Raw genomic sequence first — 22,934 nt, forward strand, 5'->3', positions numbered from 1 at the left:
GTCTTCACTGAAGGTGTTTTGTCAAAAAAAAGGATTTTCAAAGTTAGGTTTTTAAAATGCAACAATCTAAGGTCGCCGTGAACACATTTCAGTTGTAAAAAACCCTGAAAAACAAGTCAATGAGACGGTACCGTCTCATTATCATTATCAAAAATAATTTAAATCTTCTGCATGGGTTTACCATGGGTGCTTAACGGCTCAATATGAAAATATTACCACCTCATACAGAGCTTTTATGACATGTGGTGCAACAGCAAAGCAACTTTTACAGATTCTATATTACTTTGATATATATTCTGTCACTTGAGCCTAAAGATTTAATAATATATTTTACTATTGGCAGCACTTAATATAGTAAAAATCATCTCCCTCAAACAGGTTGGCTTCAACCCACCTACGAACTCACCTGCCCAGTAAAAAAAACCACAAGCAATGGATTATTCTTTTTATTTAGAGAGTGGTAATTGAAAAGGATAAGGAAGTAAACTCAGTTATAGTGATACAGTTTCCATCACTGGCCGTGGTATTTTAGAACATGAAAAATAGGAACTGATGTTTACATGAGAAGGATGATAGGGTGAGTATTTATAAATGATACCAAACCATACTAATCAATTGAACTTATTTATTCATAAAGAAGACACACTATCATTTTTGGATGTGCCATGAAGCCATCTTATTCATTTTCAACTACAGTCCTTTGAATGTTTTGATACCAATAAGGAACAAAGTGATACAGAGATTAAATTGGTCCTAAGTGAGTAGTGAAAATTATAACTTTGCAGAAAAATAAACTGCCATATTTTCATTCTCATAACAGTTTTGTACATTGATTATATTTGTCTTCTTAATGACTAGTCATAACTCATAACGTTGAACTTTTCATAACAAATTTGCACAATACATACATGTATCTTCAATAGGTAAGACTCATACGTTCAGTGTGATAACATTTTTGTCCAAGGAGTACACTAATTCTGAATAATACAAATGATAACATTTCAAAAAATAAACTGAAACATGAAGTGATTATATTGGTACTCAATGCGTCGTTATGAATGATAACATTGCAAAAAATAAACTGAAACATGAAGTGATTATATTGGTACTCAATGCGTCGTTATGAATGATAACATTGCAAAAAATAAATTGAAACATGAAGTGATTATATTGGTACTCAATGCGTAGTTATGAATGGTAACATTGCAAAAAAAAACTTCCATATTTTAATTGTCAGGACAAAGTTGTACAGGGTTATATTGGTCATCTGTGAGAGGTTATAAATGATAATATTGCACAAAAAAAAACATATTTTCATAACAAATTCATATAATGATATATAAACTTGTGTTCAGTAAAGACTCAAAAAACATCTTTCATTTCAGAATTTGTACAACATAAGCATGTCTGCGATACCATTATTTTGTTTCTAGTAATGTTTCAATATCACAATATGGCTCGCGGTATTTGGACAACATGACATGTCTGTTTGTCTCCAATCTCTCTAATTCACATATGCCTCTACTTTACTGAGAAGCTCCGATGCGTTGTTCAGCGCGACCATTTCATTCTCTGATTTGAACTGATCATTTGGAATGTGGGGAAATTGATGATGGTTTGGATACTGAGTCTTTTTGGCATCCACTCCCAGAGTCTTCAGAGTCGCAACAATTTCAGGCAGAACTCTCAGTTGGCGGTTGTAGAGTGAAACCTGCGCAGCAAGGGCTGAAATGGAGCTGCCGCCGGCATATTGACCATCTCGTTTATACTGTGCAGCTATGAGAGACTTTTCCACTGCTTGGTGGATTTTAAACAGACACCATTCTGTGCTCGCCCCACCAATGTCTTTCTTTGCTGCGTTGAGATCACAGCGAGCTTGTCGACACCAGCGCTGGGCCTCCTCTTTGTTTGGACTCGGGACATTTTCATTGTGGGTCCAAAAGTTGTAGAAATGGTTGTCTCTGGAGAATCTCTCTCGACCACGTCTGTGATGCCCGGCCTCCTGATTCCATTGCGAATAGAAGTTGCTGAAATTTGAGTTTCTGCTTGAGTGGGACGAGCCTGCAGTGTTTCCTTTGCCTTTCCCTTTGCCTCTGCTAAGCTCATCAATTTGATTCTGTAAGTACTTGAATGCCTCAGTGGCGAGGTGTTGGCAGTCGGGGTTTTTGTCAGGATGCCATCTAAGGTACAGTCGTTTGATGGCTTTAAGCCTCTCCGCCTCCGGAAGCATCCAGATATCTGTCAGACATTTGTCAATTTCTCTTTTGGCTTCGTCAACAGTTGCTGGTGAGGATCTTGTAGATGAGGAACTTGTAGCTGATGGTTGGGAAGAATGGGGCACAGCTCCTGCTAGTAGCACTAGCTCCATGCAAGAAGCTTCAGCAGATGTGCAAGTCCTCCCTCCATGGTCTGGCTTCTTTTGTCGTTTAAACTGATACAGGTCGAGACAACTAACTTCAATTGGCTCATCTTCTCCAACTTCTATTTTGTATCTTTGTAAATATGGTCCAGAGTGACCAGACAGTTCTTCAACAACAACTGCATAAATGTACTTGTTGTCAGTGTTGTAGCCAACATATTCCCCCTCTTCAAAGTTATTGAGGATGCTCATGTCTAAGGAATCATGCCATTCCTCAGGAATTTCTGATCCAGGAGCTGGTGGATTGAGGACACTTTCAGTTTCAGCACTGTCATGGATCCCACTTTCAGCAAGACATTTCAGAACCTCTTGAAGACTGTCACACACAAGAAGTTGTGGGAGGACTAGGAGTTGACTTGATTCCATTATGTTACCTAAAAGACCATTAATCTCTTTTGTCAGTGCCATATTGATGCCACTTATTACCTTGGGGTCTATGGTATTGTTGTGTTTCAAGTAAAAGAGGCAATTTTGTTGCCCTTGTTTGACAAAAACATTGCTCTCAGTGGCAGTTTTGTTTAGTGGCTGTTTATTCACCCAAAGCATTGTTTTGAGACGTTTGCAGCACACAATCTGAATACTGCCAAAAGTCTTCTTGCACATATCAGTCGCAGCCTCTTGTGTTATTTCTCCCTTCGACTGTTCTCTGATCAGGCAAATTAGTCCATGTCTAAAGGCTCTTGAGGACAGATGTTTGTCAAACCATCCACTAAATTCACAGTCCGTTTCAAGCTCACAAAGCTGCATGTGTGTGTCCACTACTTTCTCCTCAGTGCACTGAGACAACATTTTAGGCTTGAAATTCTGAGGCAGCAATTGCAGCAATTGATGATGCTCATATATGTCACTGCTCAAATGACATTCACTGAGTTTCTCGAGCAACAGGAACTTATTCTCCAGCGCTTCTTCCAACCTTCTGACCTCAAACACTGTGTCATTGTAGTAGATTGTGCATGATGGGTATAATTTACCATCTACTGCAGGAAGATACAAAGTCTTTACATCATCAAGGGACTGTTTTTTTTCAGATTTTAATAACGTGAAAAACTGCTGAACCGCACGTTTCATGGTTTTCTGTTGGTTTGGGTGGAGTTGTGGCTTATCACAGGAATCAGCATGAACTGCTTCCAGAACATGACAATACTGAGCTGCAGTTGGTTTGTCCTTCACACCAATTTTCTTGAAGAAGTCTGCAAACATGACATCCTGCGGAGAAATGTTATACAAATATGGTCTGAACTCACGGTCATCAGGGAGTGAAAAAAACACATAATCAGTCCTCACAAGTCCTTTGTCTTTTTCAACCAACACAACTGGAAGACCAGCCATTGGTTGTCCTTCAAACTTGTTTGCTTGCAAGTAGGCATACGCACTTCGAAACACTTTAGCGCGGGTTTGGATCAACTGGTCAGTTTTACATGGCGACTGACAGATGTTGCGCATGTTCGTGGTTACACAGTGTGAAGGTGGTTGTTCAAGCGCCCCTGCATTTTTCAACATTTGCAGGAGCTTCTGTGATTTATAAACTGGTAGATGTATAATTGGCATTGAAGACCAAATCAATTCTGGATGCTTAGGATCGCTATCAATCAAAGACCCTCTTATTCCAACAGTTCTCTCAGAAGCAAATGGTTGGTGATAGTTGCACAGATCTTTTTTAATATCCACAGGGAAAATGAACTTAATGTCAGCAATGCGTTCCAGCAACTTTTCCTCTTTGTGTTTGTCGTCACTCATTCTATTCAAGGCTGCTTTGAAAATGAGTGATGATTTCTGTTTCAACTCTTTGACTTGAACATTGTCTTTTGCTTCTGATTCTAGCTGTTGTGCAAAATGTATGATGTCATCTTTTGACACAACATGGTTCATTCCAAGGTCTCTGAGTAAGTCTTTTGGTCTGGCTTGTAGATTTCCTTCACACAGCTTAGTCCAAAATGTTCTGGGCACAAATCTCTCTTGGGGCAACATTTTCTTATATAGCTCGACACTCTCATCAAAGTAGTATGATGCCGTCTCCAATCTGCCTTGAGAATTGCGAATCAATCTTACTGTCTTCATTGAGGAGATGATTTTGTCTTTATGCTCAGAGTAACTGAATTGTGGTGACAGCAACAGTTTGAGGCAATTCAGCATCTGCTGCTCTGTGAGTGTGTGTACAATGGGCAGAATGAACTTCATGAAATAGTCCAAATCAGTCAGGGTTTGGATGTTTAATATTTGTGACAGACTACAGTTCTCTAGATTATGTTGGAGAAAAATGCTGTTGCTTTCGGACAGCATGAACAAATCTGGAAATGCATTTGAATACATGCTGTTGAGGATAAATACCTCTTTAGGCCCATCAATCCTCACTCTATTACCATGGATTGTTTCAAATAAAGGCAATGATTTGAGGTTTCTCTGATACTCTTGTTTGTCTGTGGACTTGGATACTCCAGACTGCAGGAAACGCTGTAGCTCATTCATCTCGTCAATAGAAAGCTTGGAAAACTCTGAGTGGTTAGTTTTGACGACCTGGTCCAACACAGAGCTTTTATCGTTCACATCCATCAGTTCTGAGGATAGAAGTGAAATATAAGTCCGGTCTACATGTATCTTTGTAAAGAATACACTGTCAACCTTCATAAAACCAAGTTTAAAGAGGATGCCAGATATGTCTTTTTCTGAAGCAAACTGAATCACACTTGGCATGTCTTTCATTGTTTGCAGGAAGAGCTTGTTGCTTAACCTTGGACACACAACAGGTAAAATGCAGCAGTCGTTAAAGAGTTTCCTAACATCACTTAATGTCAGGCTTTGTTCATCACCGCTAGATGTTGCAGGTTTAATTTCACTCATTAAGAACCTCCAAAGTGATTTTAACCACTTCAATGTAGTCTCATTTGGGACATGAAGACCACTGTGTTGATCAACTTCACAGTTCTGGAGAAGCTGCTGAATTAACGACTTCAGATATTCTGCTGCACAAGGAACCGTCAAACTTTTGACAAGGTTGTAACTTTGTAGAGCCAGCATGTGAGGCATGTTGGTCTGATAATCTGCAAATTGGGCCTCGTAGCCAAAGAACAGATCGTCATATCTTGATATCAGCTTGGGAGATTTGGAGTTAAACACTCTCAACACTTTATCTCTTGTGAGAAGAAGTGGAAGCCCATTGAGTAAACTGGAGTTGTCCTTAGTGAACTCAAGCTTAAAATCCTTTAAGCAGAAACCCAAGAGCTTTGAAAATCTCATTTCATCTCTGATCAGAGTGGCATTTATAGGCAACGGTAATTGCTCATCTGTTTGGGTTGGGTCATTGAGAGGTTTTTCTCTCAGGAAAGTCTGGACAGTTGAAGGATTCACATCTTTCAATTTAATGTCAGCGGATCTGAAACTTTTCCAAACTTTTTCCATGGAAGATGGAACCAAAGTCATTCCAAGATCTTCCAAAATGGGATCGATCTCATGTGTTGCAGAGTGTGTAAGGTAAGGTGCCTTGGTTGTTTCAGTTTCTCTGACGTTACACCAGTCAAAAGAGTACTGCATATATTCTCGGCCTGCAATTTTTTGTATGGAACTCCTCATTACTGGAATAACATTCAGGCCTCTTTCTTTGATTGATCTGTATACCTCATGGATCATTTCATGCCAATCTTGGCCAACCTCTTTAGACGCAGTTGGCCAAAAACATACAAAGTCCTTTATATGTTGATGAAGGACTTTTTTCATTTTTGCAAAGCCACAGCTGATGTAATGCAGAAGATCTGCATACAGTGGAGCAATGACATTCTGTTTCAAAGATTCATTCCAGTTTGATTTACGACTTTGCCCATCTTCTTTCCAAAGGTTTTTCCTGGCCGAATCTACCTCAAAGTTTGCATTGACATGAACTGGCAGTCCAGTTTTCCCTGGCAAAGGAAGTGAACAAAAGGCTTGTCCATAAAAATCCATCGGGCTGGATAGTGTTAGATCTGAACTCTTGCCGATCTTTGAGCTCACACGTGCTGCTATGGCTACTTGGGGAAGTTTGTCTGATAGTGCTGGCTCTCCGTCATCATCGTTTTCAAATGTGCCAAACTGTTCCGCAATGATCCATCTAGTTTGCCTTTCATTGGAGGTTGAAATCAAGGTTCCATAAATAGCCTTGTCTGCCATTGTTTCTTTGTCAGATTGCAGCGCATTTTGTTGGCGTTTTACAAAAGCATCTTTTATTTCTTTGCATTTCTCTGGTACACTTTTTTCAACCACAAAGATGGTTTGGAGTTTCCCTGAATGTTCATTAATTTCATGAAATTGTATTTTGCAGATGTTTTTCAGAAACAGAATTAGTCCTTCAGGATCTTCAGAGAGTGCAGAGCATAGTTCTTCCATATCCTGATTAGTTACTCCCTGCTGGGATATTTTAGAGCCGTTTGCCATGGTACCCATTCTTAGAGGTAATCTGAACATGGTGCCTTCTTTGAGAGAAAATAGGTCTGGAAGAAAAGATTTGTAAACATCCATGTACATGTTCTTGAAGGTGTCAGCTAGTGTATAGCCAGTGCCAGCTGGTGATTTGTCTGAATAACTTTCTATGTATTTTTGATTGGGATCAGAAATGCAAAGTTTGTCATCTCCAGTGAGGATTGATGGGCAGTCAGTCAGATGGTAAACAGAGTTGAATCCTACTCCATATTTTCCTATCTTTCCTGGAGAGTTGTGTTTTCCTCCTTCTCCCAGCTGTTGAATGCCAGCCAGGTCAGTATCAGAAAAAACTTTGTTGTTGAACACACACAGTGCTGGACCCTGCAGCTGGTTCCATTTCTTCCCAAATGTTTTTTCTTTGCCATGCTGTCGTTTGTCCCAAACAAAGTGAATTTCTGTTGCCTCTGCATCGTCAGCATTTTGAATAAGCTCTTTAAGGATATCCTTCTTTGCTGGGTAGGCTGAGATTATATTTTTAATTCGAACAGTTAGTGGTTCCTGCTGTTCAAACTGAAAAGCAAATGGTGAAATGTTCTCAACTTCATAGTTTTGGAGGGTATGATGCCTGGTAGTTTTTATTCCAAAGTAGCGTGCCATAACTCGGGGGATATCCTCGTGGCATAATGAGACACCTAAATCAACTGGCATCCATGGGCTGTCATTGTAAAATATCTCACTCGCAGGTTGTAAGACACCTTGTTCGTTGGGTATGAGATAGTCAATAGTCATTTTCTCTTTTGCCTCAAATATCCCATCTTTGAGAATTCTGAGGCAAATTGTGAAATCGCTCTTTGGAAGGGTCTTGTTGCAATGTTTAGAGTGCAGTTCCTGCAGCACATTTTGAAACTGACTGGTTGTAAAACATGTTTCAACACCTACACTTTCCCAGAGCCTCTTGAAACCATTGAAAGCAGTTGGAAGAACGTAGAGATAGGGTTTTGCTTCAAATTGCCCATTTTCAGCGACACAATTCACATTTACAAATGAACTACCAACAAGAATGAATGGGAATGAATTTGCTCTCTGTGAAATGAATGTGGAATCATCTGAGTCACTGAGCAACTGATCCAGGAACTTATAGCATTCAGATGCTATTTTGTGAAGCATGGATGGGTCAATGGATTCAGATTGTTCACATGCTTCTTGCAGCTGCTGAAGCACTTCCTCGGGCCCTGGGCTGTCATGAACTCCCAACATTTGCAGGACTGGATCAGCATAGTTTATTTTCAGATTGGTATGATCAAGCACATGGTGTGTCATGTTAACAAGTTGGGAGCATTTGCCAATAAAAATATTAGTAGGTTTTTGAAATGCTACATTTCCTTTCATTTTTGTGTCACCGGGGAAGAATGCTGGGAGGAATTCAGTCATCCTCAGTGTTTCCCAGTGGACGGAGTCTTTGTCATTTGTGTGACTCTTCATAAGATCAAGAAGGCAATTCAAATGCCCATATGCCTTTGTTTTGGCTGTGCCCCAGGTTTTGGGGATTGTGACTGCTTTCTGTGTGATGTCTTCGAGTGAGAGATAATCATGTGCCATTCCAAGCTCCAACAAGCGTTGAATCCTTTTGGGGGAGCAAAAGTCATTTTTGGTACCACTAAGCAAGCGTCCCTCTTCTGTTTCAAAAAGACAGGCCACTTTCCCTGACGGATTCACAAGTTTCTGAATATGCTGGAGCTGTCCACTTTGTGTGGGGATGCATGGATAACTGACCAGTAGTTTGTCAATTTCTGCATTATTCAGGTCAATAGCATGCAGTACAAGAGTATCTCTACTCTTAGGATCCATGGTATCAAGGTTGTTAAACACTACTTCTTGGTAAAACGTGTACCAGTTCCATGTTCTCTTCTGTATAACAGTCTCGAGGCCGGACTGTTTGAAGCCATTTCTCAACCACAGTGGAAGAGGAATAACATGGTTGGGTGCTTTTACATGTTTCTTGCACACCTGCACTGCAAGTGCACTTATGTCTTTATCTTCTTCAATGTTCTCATGTAGAAATATGGCACTGTTAATTGAGCACCAATGTTCTCCATCACTAAAAAGCTCTGGGCCACTGGAGTGCTGAGCAATGGCGGAGTACAATGCATCAACCAAAGGCTTGAAAGTTTCACTAACTTTCTCTCTATCGGGCCAAAATGTGTGATAGCAGTAAGGTTCTACTTGCTTGTTTTCAGACATTTTCTTGAGTGCTGAAAGTGCAGTAACATATGCCGTCACTACTGGATCCTGGAGAAGAGCTTTGTTCCAGTCATGTTTCACCCCACTCTCCCACAGACCTTTTCGGTTACTTGTCACAGCAAATGTTCCATTCACATTGACTGGAAGACCTGTGTGAATAGAAAGAGGAAGGAAGCAAAATGCCTGTCCAACAAGATCTGTTTGTAATGAGGCCAGTTTCCCAGTTTCTGGATCATTTTGCAAAGGCACAGCAACCCCCCCAATGGGCAAAGAGAACCTGGCTTGCTTGTTTTCTTGAAGGGCCATTTGCAAAGACTGATCTGTCCCAAAGCAGTTATACAGGAGCCAGGACTGGACTTCAGTTATACCAGTTTGCTGACTGGTTATTTGGACAACATTGACTGTGTCGCAGTCAATGAGTTCTTTGCATTTTTGATCAAGTTTAATCAATGATTTCTCAGCATTACGTTGCTTTGACATATTGGTTTCATCAGGAATCCTCATTGTACTCGCAGTGGTTTTGGAGACAGTGAGGATAGTTTTTATTTCATCATCCCTTGGAGGAGTTGATACATTGTTGGAGATCTGTTGGAGAGATAATGTATTGACGTTCTTCAAAAACAGCAGATGTGTTTTTGAATTGTCAGTAAAGTGCTGTTGAAAAGTGATGATATTGTGTTTGTGATACACCTTTGAACTTATTTCTGATTTGATAGCCTCTTCTTCAGTTCGGAAAGGTAGTCTGATCAAAGTTCCTGGATAGGGCTCAGGGGGACTTTGTCTGCTGAAGTTACAATCAAAAATGCGTTCATATGGTCCAAACTGACCAGGAAACCAATGAAAAAGTCTTTTCTGAGAGAGATCCAGCTTGATTCCAGGATTTGTATTTAATTTGATGTGCTTCTTAAGGTGTGTCACATTTGGATCAAGTATGAGAAGACTGTTTCCACTGAGGATAGAAGGAACATCTGTCACATGATACACAGTATTGAATCCAAGTCCGAACTTTCCAATTTTCTCCACCTTGTTTTCCTTCGAGGCAGAACCAACTCTGACAATATTTTTCCAATCCTCAGCTGTGAACTGCTCATTATTAAATGCCCAAAGGCAAGGTCCTTGACAAAGAGTCATGTCAGGGTCAATGAGACTTTCAGGGCTATCTTTGTGTACTCTGAAATCCACCAGGAATTTGCAGGTGTCTGCTCCAGCATCCTCTGCATTTTGAATGAGCTCTTTGAAGATGTCACTTTCTTCATCATACTCTTTAAGAATGTTTTTTATCCTAATTGTTATTGGTTCAGATTGTCCACACTGTTCTATTCCCAGTAACTCTGGATCAAGGATGTGGGTACTGAGAAATCTGATGTCGAACCATTCAGCCACTGCTTTTGGAATTTCCTCATGTACAACATACATTTCCTCCTGGCTGTATTTAAGCTCTTTCAATCCATTTTTGCTGACATCACAGAAGACTGCGGTTGACATTGGTTTTAGGGTATGTTGTTCACCCTCTATGAGGACTGGCACTGGGATGTCATCCTGAACTGTCTTCTTCTCTCTCCACAGCCAGCTAAGAATCTCTATTGACACTTTTACTTCAGAGGAATGTGCAATTGGTGGTTGCCTTTTGTCAATGGTTTGCTGGATAGAAGTAAGAATACCAATAACTTCTTCATCTGAAAGCAACATTCTCAGGCCAAATTCCTGGAGCAAGATCTTGTAGGGCCGAAATTCATTTGGCACCTTCCCAATGTAAGGGCTCAGATCAAGATTAGGTGGGTAGTCTAGAACCAGATCGTGAAGTGATACAAACTGGTTGTTGCTCCACAGCCAGGGAGTGTCTTTGTTCATTATTGTTGAAAATTCAGAGATGTGGTCTTGCATGTGTTTGTAAATGCTGTGCAACTCCCTTTTGAAATCCACATTTGTGTCAGGATCAGCCATTTTCTGCGCTTCTGATATCAAAACTGACAAATTATCCTTCACTTTTTCAGGTGGGGGCAGGCGTTTGAGACCAAGTTGGCTGCTCACTCTGTCACTGAATTTTCCCACAAAAGGCATCACATGCCCAACAATGTCCTTGTACATAGAATGTCTTATTTCATCCGGGCAGAAGAAACAACTTGTCTGAAATTTGTCATTGTTGTGGTACATTTTATTACCAGGTTTTGGACATGGGATCCATTTTAGCATCTTGAGGCGATGAAGCTGCTCATGAGTAAACTTTGAGAGTAGATCATTAGTATCCAACATCTTCAAGAGCACCTGAGCTCGATTGAGAGCTGTAGTTTGAGAATCAGGATGAAATCTGTCGATCAGTGTGGCGGCTTGAAGCAAGTGCTCAGGTGACACATCTACGTCTTTATATAGCAATCCGAGCTCCGTTAGGCTTTCAAGCATCTCCGATGTGCTTGTGTATAAAGGTGGAGGGAAGAAATCAGACTCAAAAATAACTTGAAAGTTTTCAATTCTTGGATCAAAAAAGCTTGAGGTCTTTCTCAGCTTTCCATTCACTTCAATGAAGCTCAAGTCCTTACACTTCTGTTTCAAGGTCTTGTTTTGAGAGAAAAGGATATTACCATGCTGTAAAATCCAAGACATTATTTTCTCAGTGTCTTCTTTTCTGCAGGCCCCCATCTCAATACAATCAATGAGGAGATTGGTTGCTTCAGCGGTGTCCAAGAGATTCACTTTGAGTAGCTTCAACAATCTGCGATCAGCCTCAGTTGTACACTGCACAACAGAATCAGGCATAGGGAACTCTGCTGGTATTGTTAGACCAGAAATGAGAAGCACAGCCTGTTTTGATTGAGCTGCAACATAGGAACCTTTCATAGTCTGAAACAGTGGCAACTTTGAGAGTAAATCTGTCTCAGTGGTTGAGAGAGAATCCATACGAGAATCCAGATGAGAAAGATAATCTTTCAGTTCTTTTCGTGCTTTGTTAGAGGCAGTCTTTAATTCTCTGATGAGATTCTGAGAATCTAAATTCACCAGGACTTTCATGACACTCCTTGGAGATGGGCACAGCACATACGAGTCAAGGTCTTTGTGTGTGAGCCAATCGTTTCCCCTCACCACTGTGCCACCGACTTTGTTCACCAACTGAGCGATTTGTTCTGGCAAATTAATCTGCTTGCTTTTCTGAAAAATTAGGGTTGTGTTCTGCTCTAGTCTTGCTAGTAAAACAGGCTGACTGACCGACAAGGGGCAGACTGGTATTAATGGCATTCCAATGAAACTACTTAACTCTTTGAAGTAAGTGTTGAGGAATTTCCAGAATTCTTGGAGCCAGTCTAAAGGTGGATGTTGAGTGCTGCTGACGTCCCAGGTAACGAGCCCTGTTTTGATCTGCTTCCAGTCCTGTGGCAAATACGTCCTCGTATAATCGGCAACATGGGCTGCTTCAACGTTGATGACCTTGAATAAATCTGAAAAATATAAATATATATACATAGAAATTTAAAAATTGAGATAAGAAATAAGAAACACCAACAGAAGATTCCATTGTGCTTACATCTCCCTCATAAAAATGCAACAAAACAATTAAAAAGGCAGGACAACTGTTCTCAGGTCTTAAATGTGAGCTTTTGGTTAAACCAAATCCAGGTTCTATACATGTTAGTATAGTGTGAAAGTGACAGATGTAAATCACTTTCAAATCACTTTTCTATAAAATTACACCTACTTTTTTTGGCCAGTTCTTTCAGGTGGGCACTGCAGGCTGGATTGAGATCATCTGGGATGAAGAGGTCTTTGCAGCATGGTAGCAAGACTCTGCACAGAGGATACATTTGTTCATTTGTTTGTAAAAACAAAACATAACATTGGCATATAGTATTGGTGTATATTTAGTGACCAAAACAATATGTATTATTTTACAATCTAAACAGAAATAAATAGTTATTGTCAAATATTACATTAAAGCAAGTGTGAGTAAATCAGTACTAATGATACTAGCTTAGTATGTAATAGCTCTAGTACAGTAGTTTAGGATGTTATTGCTTTAACATTACAGTTTTTATTATAAACTTATTTTAATTTATTTAATATCTACTTTAAAGAGAATAAAAACTGTAAAACCCACCTCGGAAATTCATTGCTGTCAATTAAAGCAGTGTCCTCCTCTCGGTTGGAGAAAGATCTGAAAGAGCCATCGTTGAGTGGAAGTAGCTGAAGACCCTCGAGTTCTCTGTATTTTCCATCACTTAAGACATATTCCAAAAGACAGAGTTTGTCGTCTTTAGAGATGGTGTGCACACTAGTCCTACGGAGAATGTCCCTTAGGAGAGTTGGAGTCACATGTTTTAGGGTGTTGAGGTGTGGATAGGCCTCCTTTATAGCTCTTGCAACACTACCTGGTAAACTGACAAGATGTTCTCCACACGAAACCAAAGTCCTTTTAATGGCGGCCATTATATCAGGGCTTGTTGGACCATTACAGGGGAACACAGCTTCTGATGGTGTGATGAACTCTTTTTCATCTTTGGCAAGAGAAAGGACAGCTACATTCTGTCTGAATAAGTGATAAAAAACATCCAGAGCAACAGCATGCCACTTATCTTTGTGCTTTAACCGGGCGATATCTGGCCACAGATCGTACACGGAAGAGACAGGCAGAAGAGATTCTTTAGCGAGTTTGATGGCATCTTGAATGATCATGACGTATGCCTGTGGGAGCACCTCCTTTATCAGCAATTCATTCCACACAGCATGCTCATCATGTTTCTGGTCTTCCTCTTGCCACTTGATGTGTCTTCTGTTGTCTGTGAGGCCAAAGCACGCGTTGACATAAACTGGGAGTCCTGTCTTGTTGGGTTCATTGTTTGGGAGAGGAAGAAAGCAGCTCAGTCTACTCTCACTACAGTCTCTCTTCTCACCACAAGGGAATGCCAAGTCAACTTGAGGGAAAAAGCTCAACTTTTTTGCAAGTGAATCAAGATTTTCGACAGTGCCTTCCTTCATGGTACATGTTGTTACAAGCCACTTTGTTTCTTTTTGGTCCTCTGAGTTAAGGGTTATCAATTTGAACCTTGTTGAACCCTCAACGATTGACTCGTCTTTGGACTCCAGAATGACATCTGTGGGGACTGAGGTCACTTCAAGTCTGGTGTTAACAATGCCATTTACATCGATATGTTTTAAGGACACAGAGGTCACATTTTTCAGGAACAGAAGGCTCAAGTCTGCGTCCACAATGAAGCTATCAAAAAGCTCAACTACCTTGTTAGAGTCATATAGATTATCAGAAATATCTGAAGCCTTGTTGCGCAAGGGGAACCTGAAAAGTGTCCCATCAAAGTGCTGATCCTCCATGATGACTTTTGACCATTCTTGTCTGCTTACAAGTGAAACTATATCTCGAAAAGGTTGGAACTGATCATGCATAGAAGTAAGAGCTTCTTTGTGTTCTGTATCATCCAAAGACCACAGAAACCCCCCTATCCTTTCTCCAAACGCTGTTTCTTGGGGGTCCATCATGCCAAGGTGCTCTGAACTGAATATACTTGGCACATCTGTGAATGAAGTAAAACAAATATTACCCCATTAATTGCCCAGGCCTATTCTTTAACTACAAAAACTGAAACTAAGATTATTTGGTACACGAATGTATCTGTACATAGTTTTACCTGTTATGTGGTAAATAGAGTTGAAGCCGATTCCAAACCTTCCGACTTTGTTTGGGTCATTGCGCTTGACACTCCGCCCGGCCATTTGAATTCCTTTCCAGTCATCCTCAGTGAACGCTGCATTGTTGTAAGCGTAGAGAGCAGGACCTTTGCAAACAAAAAAACAAAGAAATTGCTTGGAAGAATGTAATAAATTGGGTGATTGTGGCTCAGTGATTAGCATGCCTGTCTTTCAATCAGATGATTGGTCGTTCAAACCCTGGCTCTGCTTGTCCATGTCGTTGTGTCCTTGAGCAAGACACTTAACCCCCAATTGCTCCCTGTTGCTGTGTCTACGGTCTATAGAGCAAAAATATAAGTGACTTTGGGTAAAGGTGTAGCTAAATGAAAAGTAAATTAATGCATTTGTGTCTTCATCAGGGTTGCGGAAATTTTCCGGTAAATTTCTGGAAAGTTTCCACGGAAATTTTGAAAAAAATAAATGTCCCTAGGTTTTTTGCAAAAGCATATCATATAACAGGGAGCTTAAATGTAGTTGAGAACAAGACCATGCACGCCTAGCTCAGCTGGACCCTGAATGCAGCTGGTTGGGAACATTGTTTGCCAGAAACATAAACGTAAACATAAAGGAAAATCCTTGCAACGCAACACCTTAGCTCCATGTTTACTTCCTGTCAACTGATATCATTCACATAAACTATGGAAAGGAATTTATAAACAAATGAAGGATCAGTACATCATTGTGACACCATTCTAATTTTGTAAATACCAGTATCAAATTTGGTAGTCCTGACAACAATAAGAAACATTAACATTAGCCCTCCTGAATATTATTAACCATTATTAAAAAATGTTGTTTTTTTTTTAGGGCTGGGCAAGTTAACGCGTTAATCCTTTAACAGCCCTTTCGCAAAAAAGAAAACATAATAAATAAGATGCACGCCATAAATGCAATACAACGACACTGCTTTTACTTTGAAGGCGATTTATGTACATGTGCGCACGCTTCCATAGCCTCACCGACAGGCCGTGTTGATGACTTCACGACTTGAGACTGACGTGAAAGCACATATTGTTCTGTAGTTTCTGTTCTCAAAGTGCAGCGATGCTGCCGCTCCGGTTCATAAAGCTCTCACAGTCTACCGGCAGGCTCGCGCTCCAGGCTCAGCGTCCAGATTGAACGTTAATTGCACAATGCACAAAGCCACCGCTAATACCTGTCAGCTGTCCTTCATATCTCCACCTCATTCAACCAGACTTCAGTGCATTTGTTCAAGCCAACACGGACTTGACTTTTCTCACTGAGTAAGAAAAATTGAACTTAACTGGGAAACATGAAAAGCACTTATTGTTTTTGTATAAAGTTAATCAATTGCTGGTCTTTAACATACAACTTTAAGGTAAGCAACAGACTAAAAAAAGACACAAGAAGAAGTGGCTTGTTCCTCACAGGGCCCTTACTCCTAAACACCTGTTCACAAAAAAAAAGAAAACGGATGTACTGTATGTTAACTTGCTGTTGTTCCAAAGTGCCTGTTATATTGTTCTAATAACATTATTTTAAAATAAATACACAATACACTATTGTGCGCAATACACTATTGTTTTACTTAATTATTAAATTTGTCGCATAATGCATTATACATTTTTTGATATACATCCTTTCTTGAAAAATACATCACGACCGTTGTTGATAACCTTCCAAGAAGTGGTTTTCCTCTGAAGATGTTGCATACCTTGGTATTTTCCCAATTCATTGGTCCACAGGCTCTCAGTTCCATAGCTTCTCTCATCATGGATGAAGACCACTTCTGTGGCTTTAGCATCATCTGCATTTTGAATTAGCTCCTGTTGGCAGATAAAAACAATAACCATTAGAGCTTAGCAGACCAAATCTAACATTCAATTGCCATGTTCCTCTGCAATACTGCCACTGTGTCAAGCTCCAAATCCGTACTAACACAAGAGTATAGTTAGAGCCCCAGCACACTGTTAGTCAAACTACACAGGTGTTTTCTCTGAAAGTATGTTGCCTATTTAGACCACGTCTCAGGAACGTGTGGGCATGTACAAATAGCGCTTGATTGACATCTCACCTATTGGGTGTATGGTTGAACCCATTTGGGAGGGGAACCCATAGCCCTTTATTGATCTCATTTGTACATGGTACTTGGTGAAATGTCCTTTCCAGCACATCACCAACAGGCTTACACAAGACCAAGGGTCTAATCAGCCAGATTAAAAAACCCATTGTGGGAGTGTGGAGTGCAACTTTAATAATAAGCAATCAAGTGGTATCATGTGTTGATACTAACAGTTTATCCATTGCCTTTTTAAAAAATGTTTTTTAACCAAAACACTAACAACCGTCACTGTCGGAATCAGAGAGATGTTAGTGATATTATAAATTAAGTCCATTTAAGCTGCCATTAAGTTTCAGGGTCCTAGTATTGTGTGTGTTGGCTCACGAGCACACTGTTTTGTCTTACTTGGAAACTTGAATAGATTGATTAATGTTATTATATTTTACCACCTGTGCTTTCCTACCATGACAACTCAAAATATCTGTTGCGAAAAAGACTTATGAGAGCATGTTTTACAACAAATTACCAGTATTATGGGGTAGAAAAATATAATAACAATTTCTTTCAGTTAGCTCCACTGGTACATAAGTTATGTTATCTGTCCACTCAGCAAAAAAAGAGAAAGGTCTTTTCAAAACCATTTTATTAGGGGTGAGAATCACCAGACATCCCACGATACAATATTGTCACATCCTTAAGTCACAATACGGTATTGTCACAATACGATATTGTCATAATACGATATTGTCATAATACGATTATTATTACGATACTGCGATATTATCACAATCCAGCGATACATTGAGTCTTGGAATATATTGAGTATTGTGATACATTGCGATTTATGACCCTGTCTCAACTGCAAATCGCCCCCAAAGGAAAATGTTGTCAACATATTTGATCTAATAATATAAAGTTTTCCGTCTGTTCATCTCACTTCAAATCATTTTTATTTCAGCAAAATGGGATCGTCAAGCAGACAAACTAAACAACACTGTCATTAATATTGCATGCACTTAACAAACTGAACTGTTTGTATTAGTCTACATAGTCGCGTAATACGAGCTGGACACACCGGAGAGGGGGTGGGGCTTATCTTAGTGCAAAATGTTTTAATATCAGCCATCCACCATGAAAATAACCACTATTTCTGCTTTATACTCGTTGTGGAAACCAAAACCATCAAAGACCATCAAACTCCACTCTGACAGTGATGATAACTGTTTTTATTAGTAGTCAACACTATTAAATCAACTGCAAACATTATGCGATCATTTTTAATCAATATTTTAAGTGGATTTTTATTAGAATGTTTGCTAAAACTGTCCGGAGCAGAAAATAATTCTGTTCCGAGAAGCACCATCTAGTGGACTGAAAAAGCAATCGATTTTATGATTCTAGGACCAAAAAGTTTATAACTGATTAAATAAAAGGTTGATGCTTGGCTTAAGTATATCAATACAATATTGCTACACATAAGATTTACATACTATGCTGTATCAATTTTTCCCCCTACATGTAATACACCACAGTGTCAAAAGAACAAGATAGTTTGCTTTTACAAGAAAGCTGCCTTCTTAAAAATCTAACCACCACTATGCCACCAAGCTGATATTTACATGAACAGGAAGTAACAAAATTTTACCCACGAAATGGAAGTTCGTAATACAAAAAAAGGCTTTTGGACAGTGGCCATAAACTAATTACTGTCATACAAACAGTAATCTAAGGAAACAAAAAACGATCTGAAATAGTGTAAAATAAAACTTAAATAGTTGGAGATTGAATGCAGGAAAACACATTTGCAAATTTGTTGTAATATGTTGTTATTGGAATTGAGCAAATAAAAATAAAAAATAAATTGGCAGATTACTCAGTGTGACCCTAATATTAGATAGAATTTATGTTGAGCACTCAGCGTGTCCTGAAATTAACCAATTAACCCAAATTATATATTTCTATTGTGGGGAATAAAGCCCTCATGTCAATGTTTGTTTGCTATTTTTGTTAAACAGGGACAGGAAGGAACACATTAATTGCATACAGATGTTGCCAACGCTGTGTGGTGTCTCTGGTTTTATGCAATTAAAACACTAATGTCATACATGCATTTATTGAGTGTGACACATCATTTGTTGTGTTATTGGCAGGAAAAAAGTGCTATTTGAATATTTTGTTCATACATTTCCTGAATCAAATAAAATTCATAATTCAAACAGGATCATGCTGGTCATACCAAAAGAAATATACTTTGAGAATCCATGTGTGTGTGAGCTAGATCTAAAGAATAATGCTATCCATCAGTTAGAAAATGTATAATATCAATATATAATAATAAAAAAAATATTATAAATCAGTCTTTGACAGAGCATTGTACCGACCTTCAAAATTTGTCCACCATCTGGATATCGACGGAGAATATCTTGCAGGTAGTCAATGAAGGGCGGAGCTGTCGCCCCAAAGGACGTTCTAAACAAAGCGGCAGAATGAAAGAGTAACAAAACTAGTTAAAATTAAAACTAACAAAGAGGAAGTCCTCCTGAAGCAATCGAGGAAGAAAGAGGTGGGATTTGAGTCAAGTTCAACCAGCATAATTGACTTGTATGTTTAGTCATTCAGTGCTTTACTCACTTCTTTGTTGATCAATACGAATTGATTCAGAGCCCAAATGTTAAGTCTATCATAGTGGCTTCGCACACTTATAGACAAGGAATTAAAACAAAACTCTTGCTCTCCCTAATGTTCACTTATAACAGGATCGACAATGATTTTGAGTCGTACAGAAGTTTTAAAGTTAAATTAATGTATGGAATACATACAGGTTGGTGCTCCAAGAATACAAACATGTCCTGTATGAAATTGTCATGTACTGTTATTGTTTATAATCAGTCATGCAAAAAAATCTCTCATTTCTTCACCAACACACAGCACTTGCCCTCACTTACTATGAGTATAAATATAAGCTTGATTTAACAGCTTTTACAGTAAGTCTCTAGGTCCACTGGTAAATGGACATTTTTCCATCCATCTGATACAATAAGAATTTTCTGTACAATAAAACAGTGTTTCGATGAACATGAGGATGAAGAGCCTGAATTTACAGTCCATTTAAACAAGATGTTATTTTCCATATTGAGGCAACATACATGTTAAACTTCCCTAAAAAAGCAATACATATATGTAATCCTAGGGCTGGAGATGACTTGATTTCTTATCAAATCAGTGTCAACTCAAATGTTGCATCACTGCACTTTGGTCAAAACAGCATGTTCATCTTGGTGGTTCAGTTTGTACATAAAACAAAAAGGTGCAACTCACTTTTTCTTGGTCTTTGAACTCATCCCTTCAGACTTGGACACTGAAAGAGAGTCAGAGTACATGGCATTACATTGCAGAACATTTCAATGTGATGGCTGCACCTGCTGCCACACAGCCAATTTAAATGCCAGTAACACTCCAGCACGTCATTTAGTTTCTTAAAGTTTACACGTAGCCTGATGAATTTATTATTTAGTATTGTTTCAAACGCAAGGACAGTGGTCAATGGTCATACACCACACTCATTTAGTATTGTTGGCAATTGTAGTGCACATCTTAAGTTAACTTCTTTACAGCAACCCTTAAGTTTGTTATTGGATAACTTTGATGACTTGGGACGGTTTAGAATTATATTTAAAATCCTTCTCCTCACCTATAAAGCCTTAACTGGTAGTGCGCCATTATATCTTAAGGAGCTTATAGTGCCATATTACCCCACTAGAGAGTTACATTTATTGAATGCAGGGTTACTTGTGGTTCCCAGAGTCTTAAAAAAATAGGTTTGGGGCTAGAGCCTTCAGTTATCAAGCTCCTCTTCTGTGGAATAAGCTTCCACTTTCAGTCAGAGGGGCAGACACCTCAGTCACCTCATTTAAGTGTAGTCTTAAAACTTTCCTCTTTGACAGAGCTTATAGTTAGGGCTGGCTCAGGTTGGCCCTGCTCCAGCGCCTAGATATGCTGCTATAGGCCTAGACTGCTGGGGACATCTCAGGATGCACTGAGCTCCCTTTCCTCTCCTTTTTCCTTTTTTCATTTCTCATCTCCCTTTGCTTTCTTTTCTTTCTTCTGACCCCTTATAGCCTTCACTTTCACTGCCGGGTCAAATTGACCCGAACATCATCTCTGTAATATGAACCTGCAGGGTTTTTTTTAAACGTTGATTACACTAATTAAGGCAAGCAGAAGAAGTTTGCTGTGTTGTAAAAAAATGTTATTTTCTGTATACTTACATTTTTGGCTGTTAATCTCAGGTTTAATCTAAAAACATACCTTGTGTGAATGATAATAAAACTTATTTCTACAGCACATTTTAAAGCAAGTCGTAAAGTGTTTTAGAGACCGGATGCAGCTACACAAACATTTCCACATGAATATGTATTAACAAACAAATGTGAATAAATCAGAACATGGTCTGTAAACTCCAAGTAGCCCACAGATTTGAACTAACAGGAAGTAACTATTTCTGTAACTTCCTGTGTATTCTTTGAAGACAGCTGAAACCTGTCCGACTTGACCTTAGTTTTTAGTCAACGCCTGCTGATGATGTCACCTGCTCTCATCTGCTTTCTAGGCGAGGCAGAGTTTGGCCCAATCCCAATCTCCACTCTAAACCCTCAAGGACTTTGCGGGAGCACGCCTTAAAGTCTGTGAGTCCGTAAGGGTGGAGATTGGGATTGGGCCTTTATCTCGAACCAGCTTGTTCACACCCACTGAAACAGCCTTGCTCTGATTAGAGGACAGCCTGCTCCATCACCTGAGCCACCTGCCCTTTGTTAAGTCTGAATTGTGATCTGGCCCAGAACTTGGTTGTTAATCTGATAAATTGTTCGGTTAATTCTTAGTTAAATAGAACACAATTTATTGTTTGTTGTTTTCGAGAAATGAGGAGGAAAGTATAGCCTAAAAGGAAGAATGTATTCCCGGTTAATATATGATTTTACTTATGTACGTTTGGCCATATAAAAACTAAAGACATACGTATGAAAGAATGTTGGTCATCCTACACTTCTAAACAGTGAACTTATTGAATAATATTTCTAAAGAAAATTCACCATAATTAAGAATAATTCATCAAAAGCACATTTCATCAAACTAACAGCTGTAGTAGAGCAGGTGTGACACCATTGATGTATGAAAGGATTTGGGCCATTCTACACTTTATAACAGTGAATTTATTTTTGTAGGACGTATTTCCGCATTGCACTTTGCAGGATCGTCCTATTGTCATATTGATTTGGCTCGGATAACGCCCGTTTTGGTAAAATGAAGGTTAATTCAGTTGTAGCTTGTAGTCTACATCACTTACAGGTGTCGCTTGTGTTTTAACACGGTTTAACCAATGAGTGATTGATCCGGAAAGTTCGAATATATATTCAACTTTACCACACATACATTAATATCATAGACACATACAAAATGCATACATCAATTAGCTTTCGATGGCATTGGAAGTAAAAGTATTATTTCGCGGATACATGTATCCTGCAATAAAGTTTCAGCTTAATTTTTCATGCATTCTTCTCTAGTAATTATACGTAGTTAGCGTAATCCATAATCGGAAGTTAATAAACGTAACAAATACAATTACACATAAATTAAACGAAATTGTAAAGAAGGCAAAGTTACCTCAGTCATATTTGTGATGATTCGCATCAGTTCTGCTGGTGCCAAGTTTGACCAAAAAAAGCAACGCTGCAACATCACTTCGGCTATTTATACAGGCTGCAGATGACCAAACCCATAAACCACAAGTTCTGTTCCTTTCGTTTTCCAACAAAGTCGACGTCCTTTGTGTGAAACGAAACTTAAAAAGGGCGCAACATCAGAACAAAAACACCGACAGTTTCTTCTTATATTCACAGTGACTGTGAAACTACTCAGTGACTGTGAAACTACTCAGTTTCGAGGAAGTAAGCGTGTGTTTGGGAAAAGTGTGTGAATACAGCCAAAGACAACAAAGCACACATGTAGAATTAATACGCTAAAGACAACGATATATGTGTGGGTTGTATCTGTGCACACCGTGTTGTTGGATAACTAAAGCAGTCATCCGTCTGGGGATACATGCATTTTGAGTTTCGTTCAGGTGTTTGTGCCGCTATCCTCCCAGAGGAGACAGTTGTTCCTCCTCACGCT

The 22,934-nt window shown here is 39.2% G+C and overlaps 1 protein-coding gene across 1 annotated transcript; it reads right to left on the reverse strand.

Annotated features, from left to right (window-relative positions):
* Positions 1–1,490: 1,490 nt before the first annotated feature.
* Positions 1,491–22,924, reverse strand: sacs2 (sacsin molecular chaperone 2). Its single transcript, XM_068572736.1, has 8 exons — positions 22,821–22,924; positions 20,079–20,118; positions 19,142–19,229; positions 16,413–16,524; positions 14,677–14,823; positions 13,134–14,562; positions 12,735–12,823; positions 1,491–12,477 (listed from the first exon to the last, which is right to left on the reverse strand). Exons 1-8 carry the CDS (start codon positions 22,846–22,848, stop codon positions 1,505–1,507), a joined length of 12,906 nt encoding a protein of 4,301 aa, XP_068428837.1. The 5' UTR covers positions 22,849–22,924; the 3' UTR covers positions 1,491–1,504.
* Between the last annotated feature and the right edge of the window lie 10 nt (positions 22,925–22,934).

This window comes from Clinocottus analis, unplaced genomic scaffold, assembly GCF_023055335.1.
Source record: "Clinocottus analis isolate CAN_PGR_092001 unplaced genomic scaffold, fCliAna1.0.p SCAF_12, whole genome shotgun sequence".
Classification (NCBI taxonomy): domain Eukaryota; kingdom Metazoa; phylum Chordata; class Actinopteri; order Perciformes; family Cottidae; genus Clinocottus; species Clinocottus analis.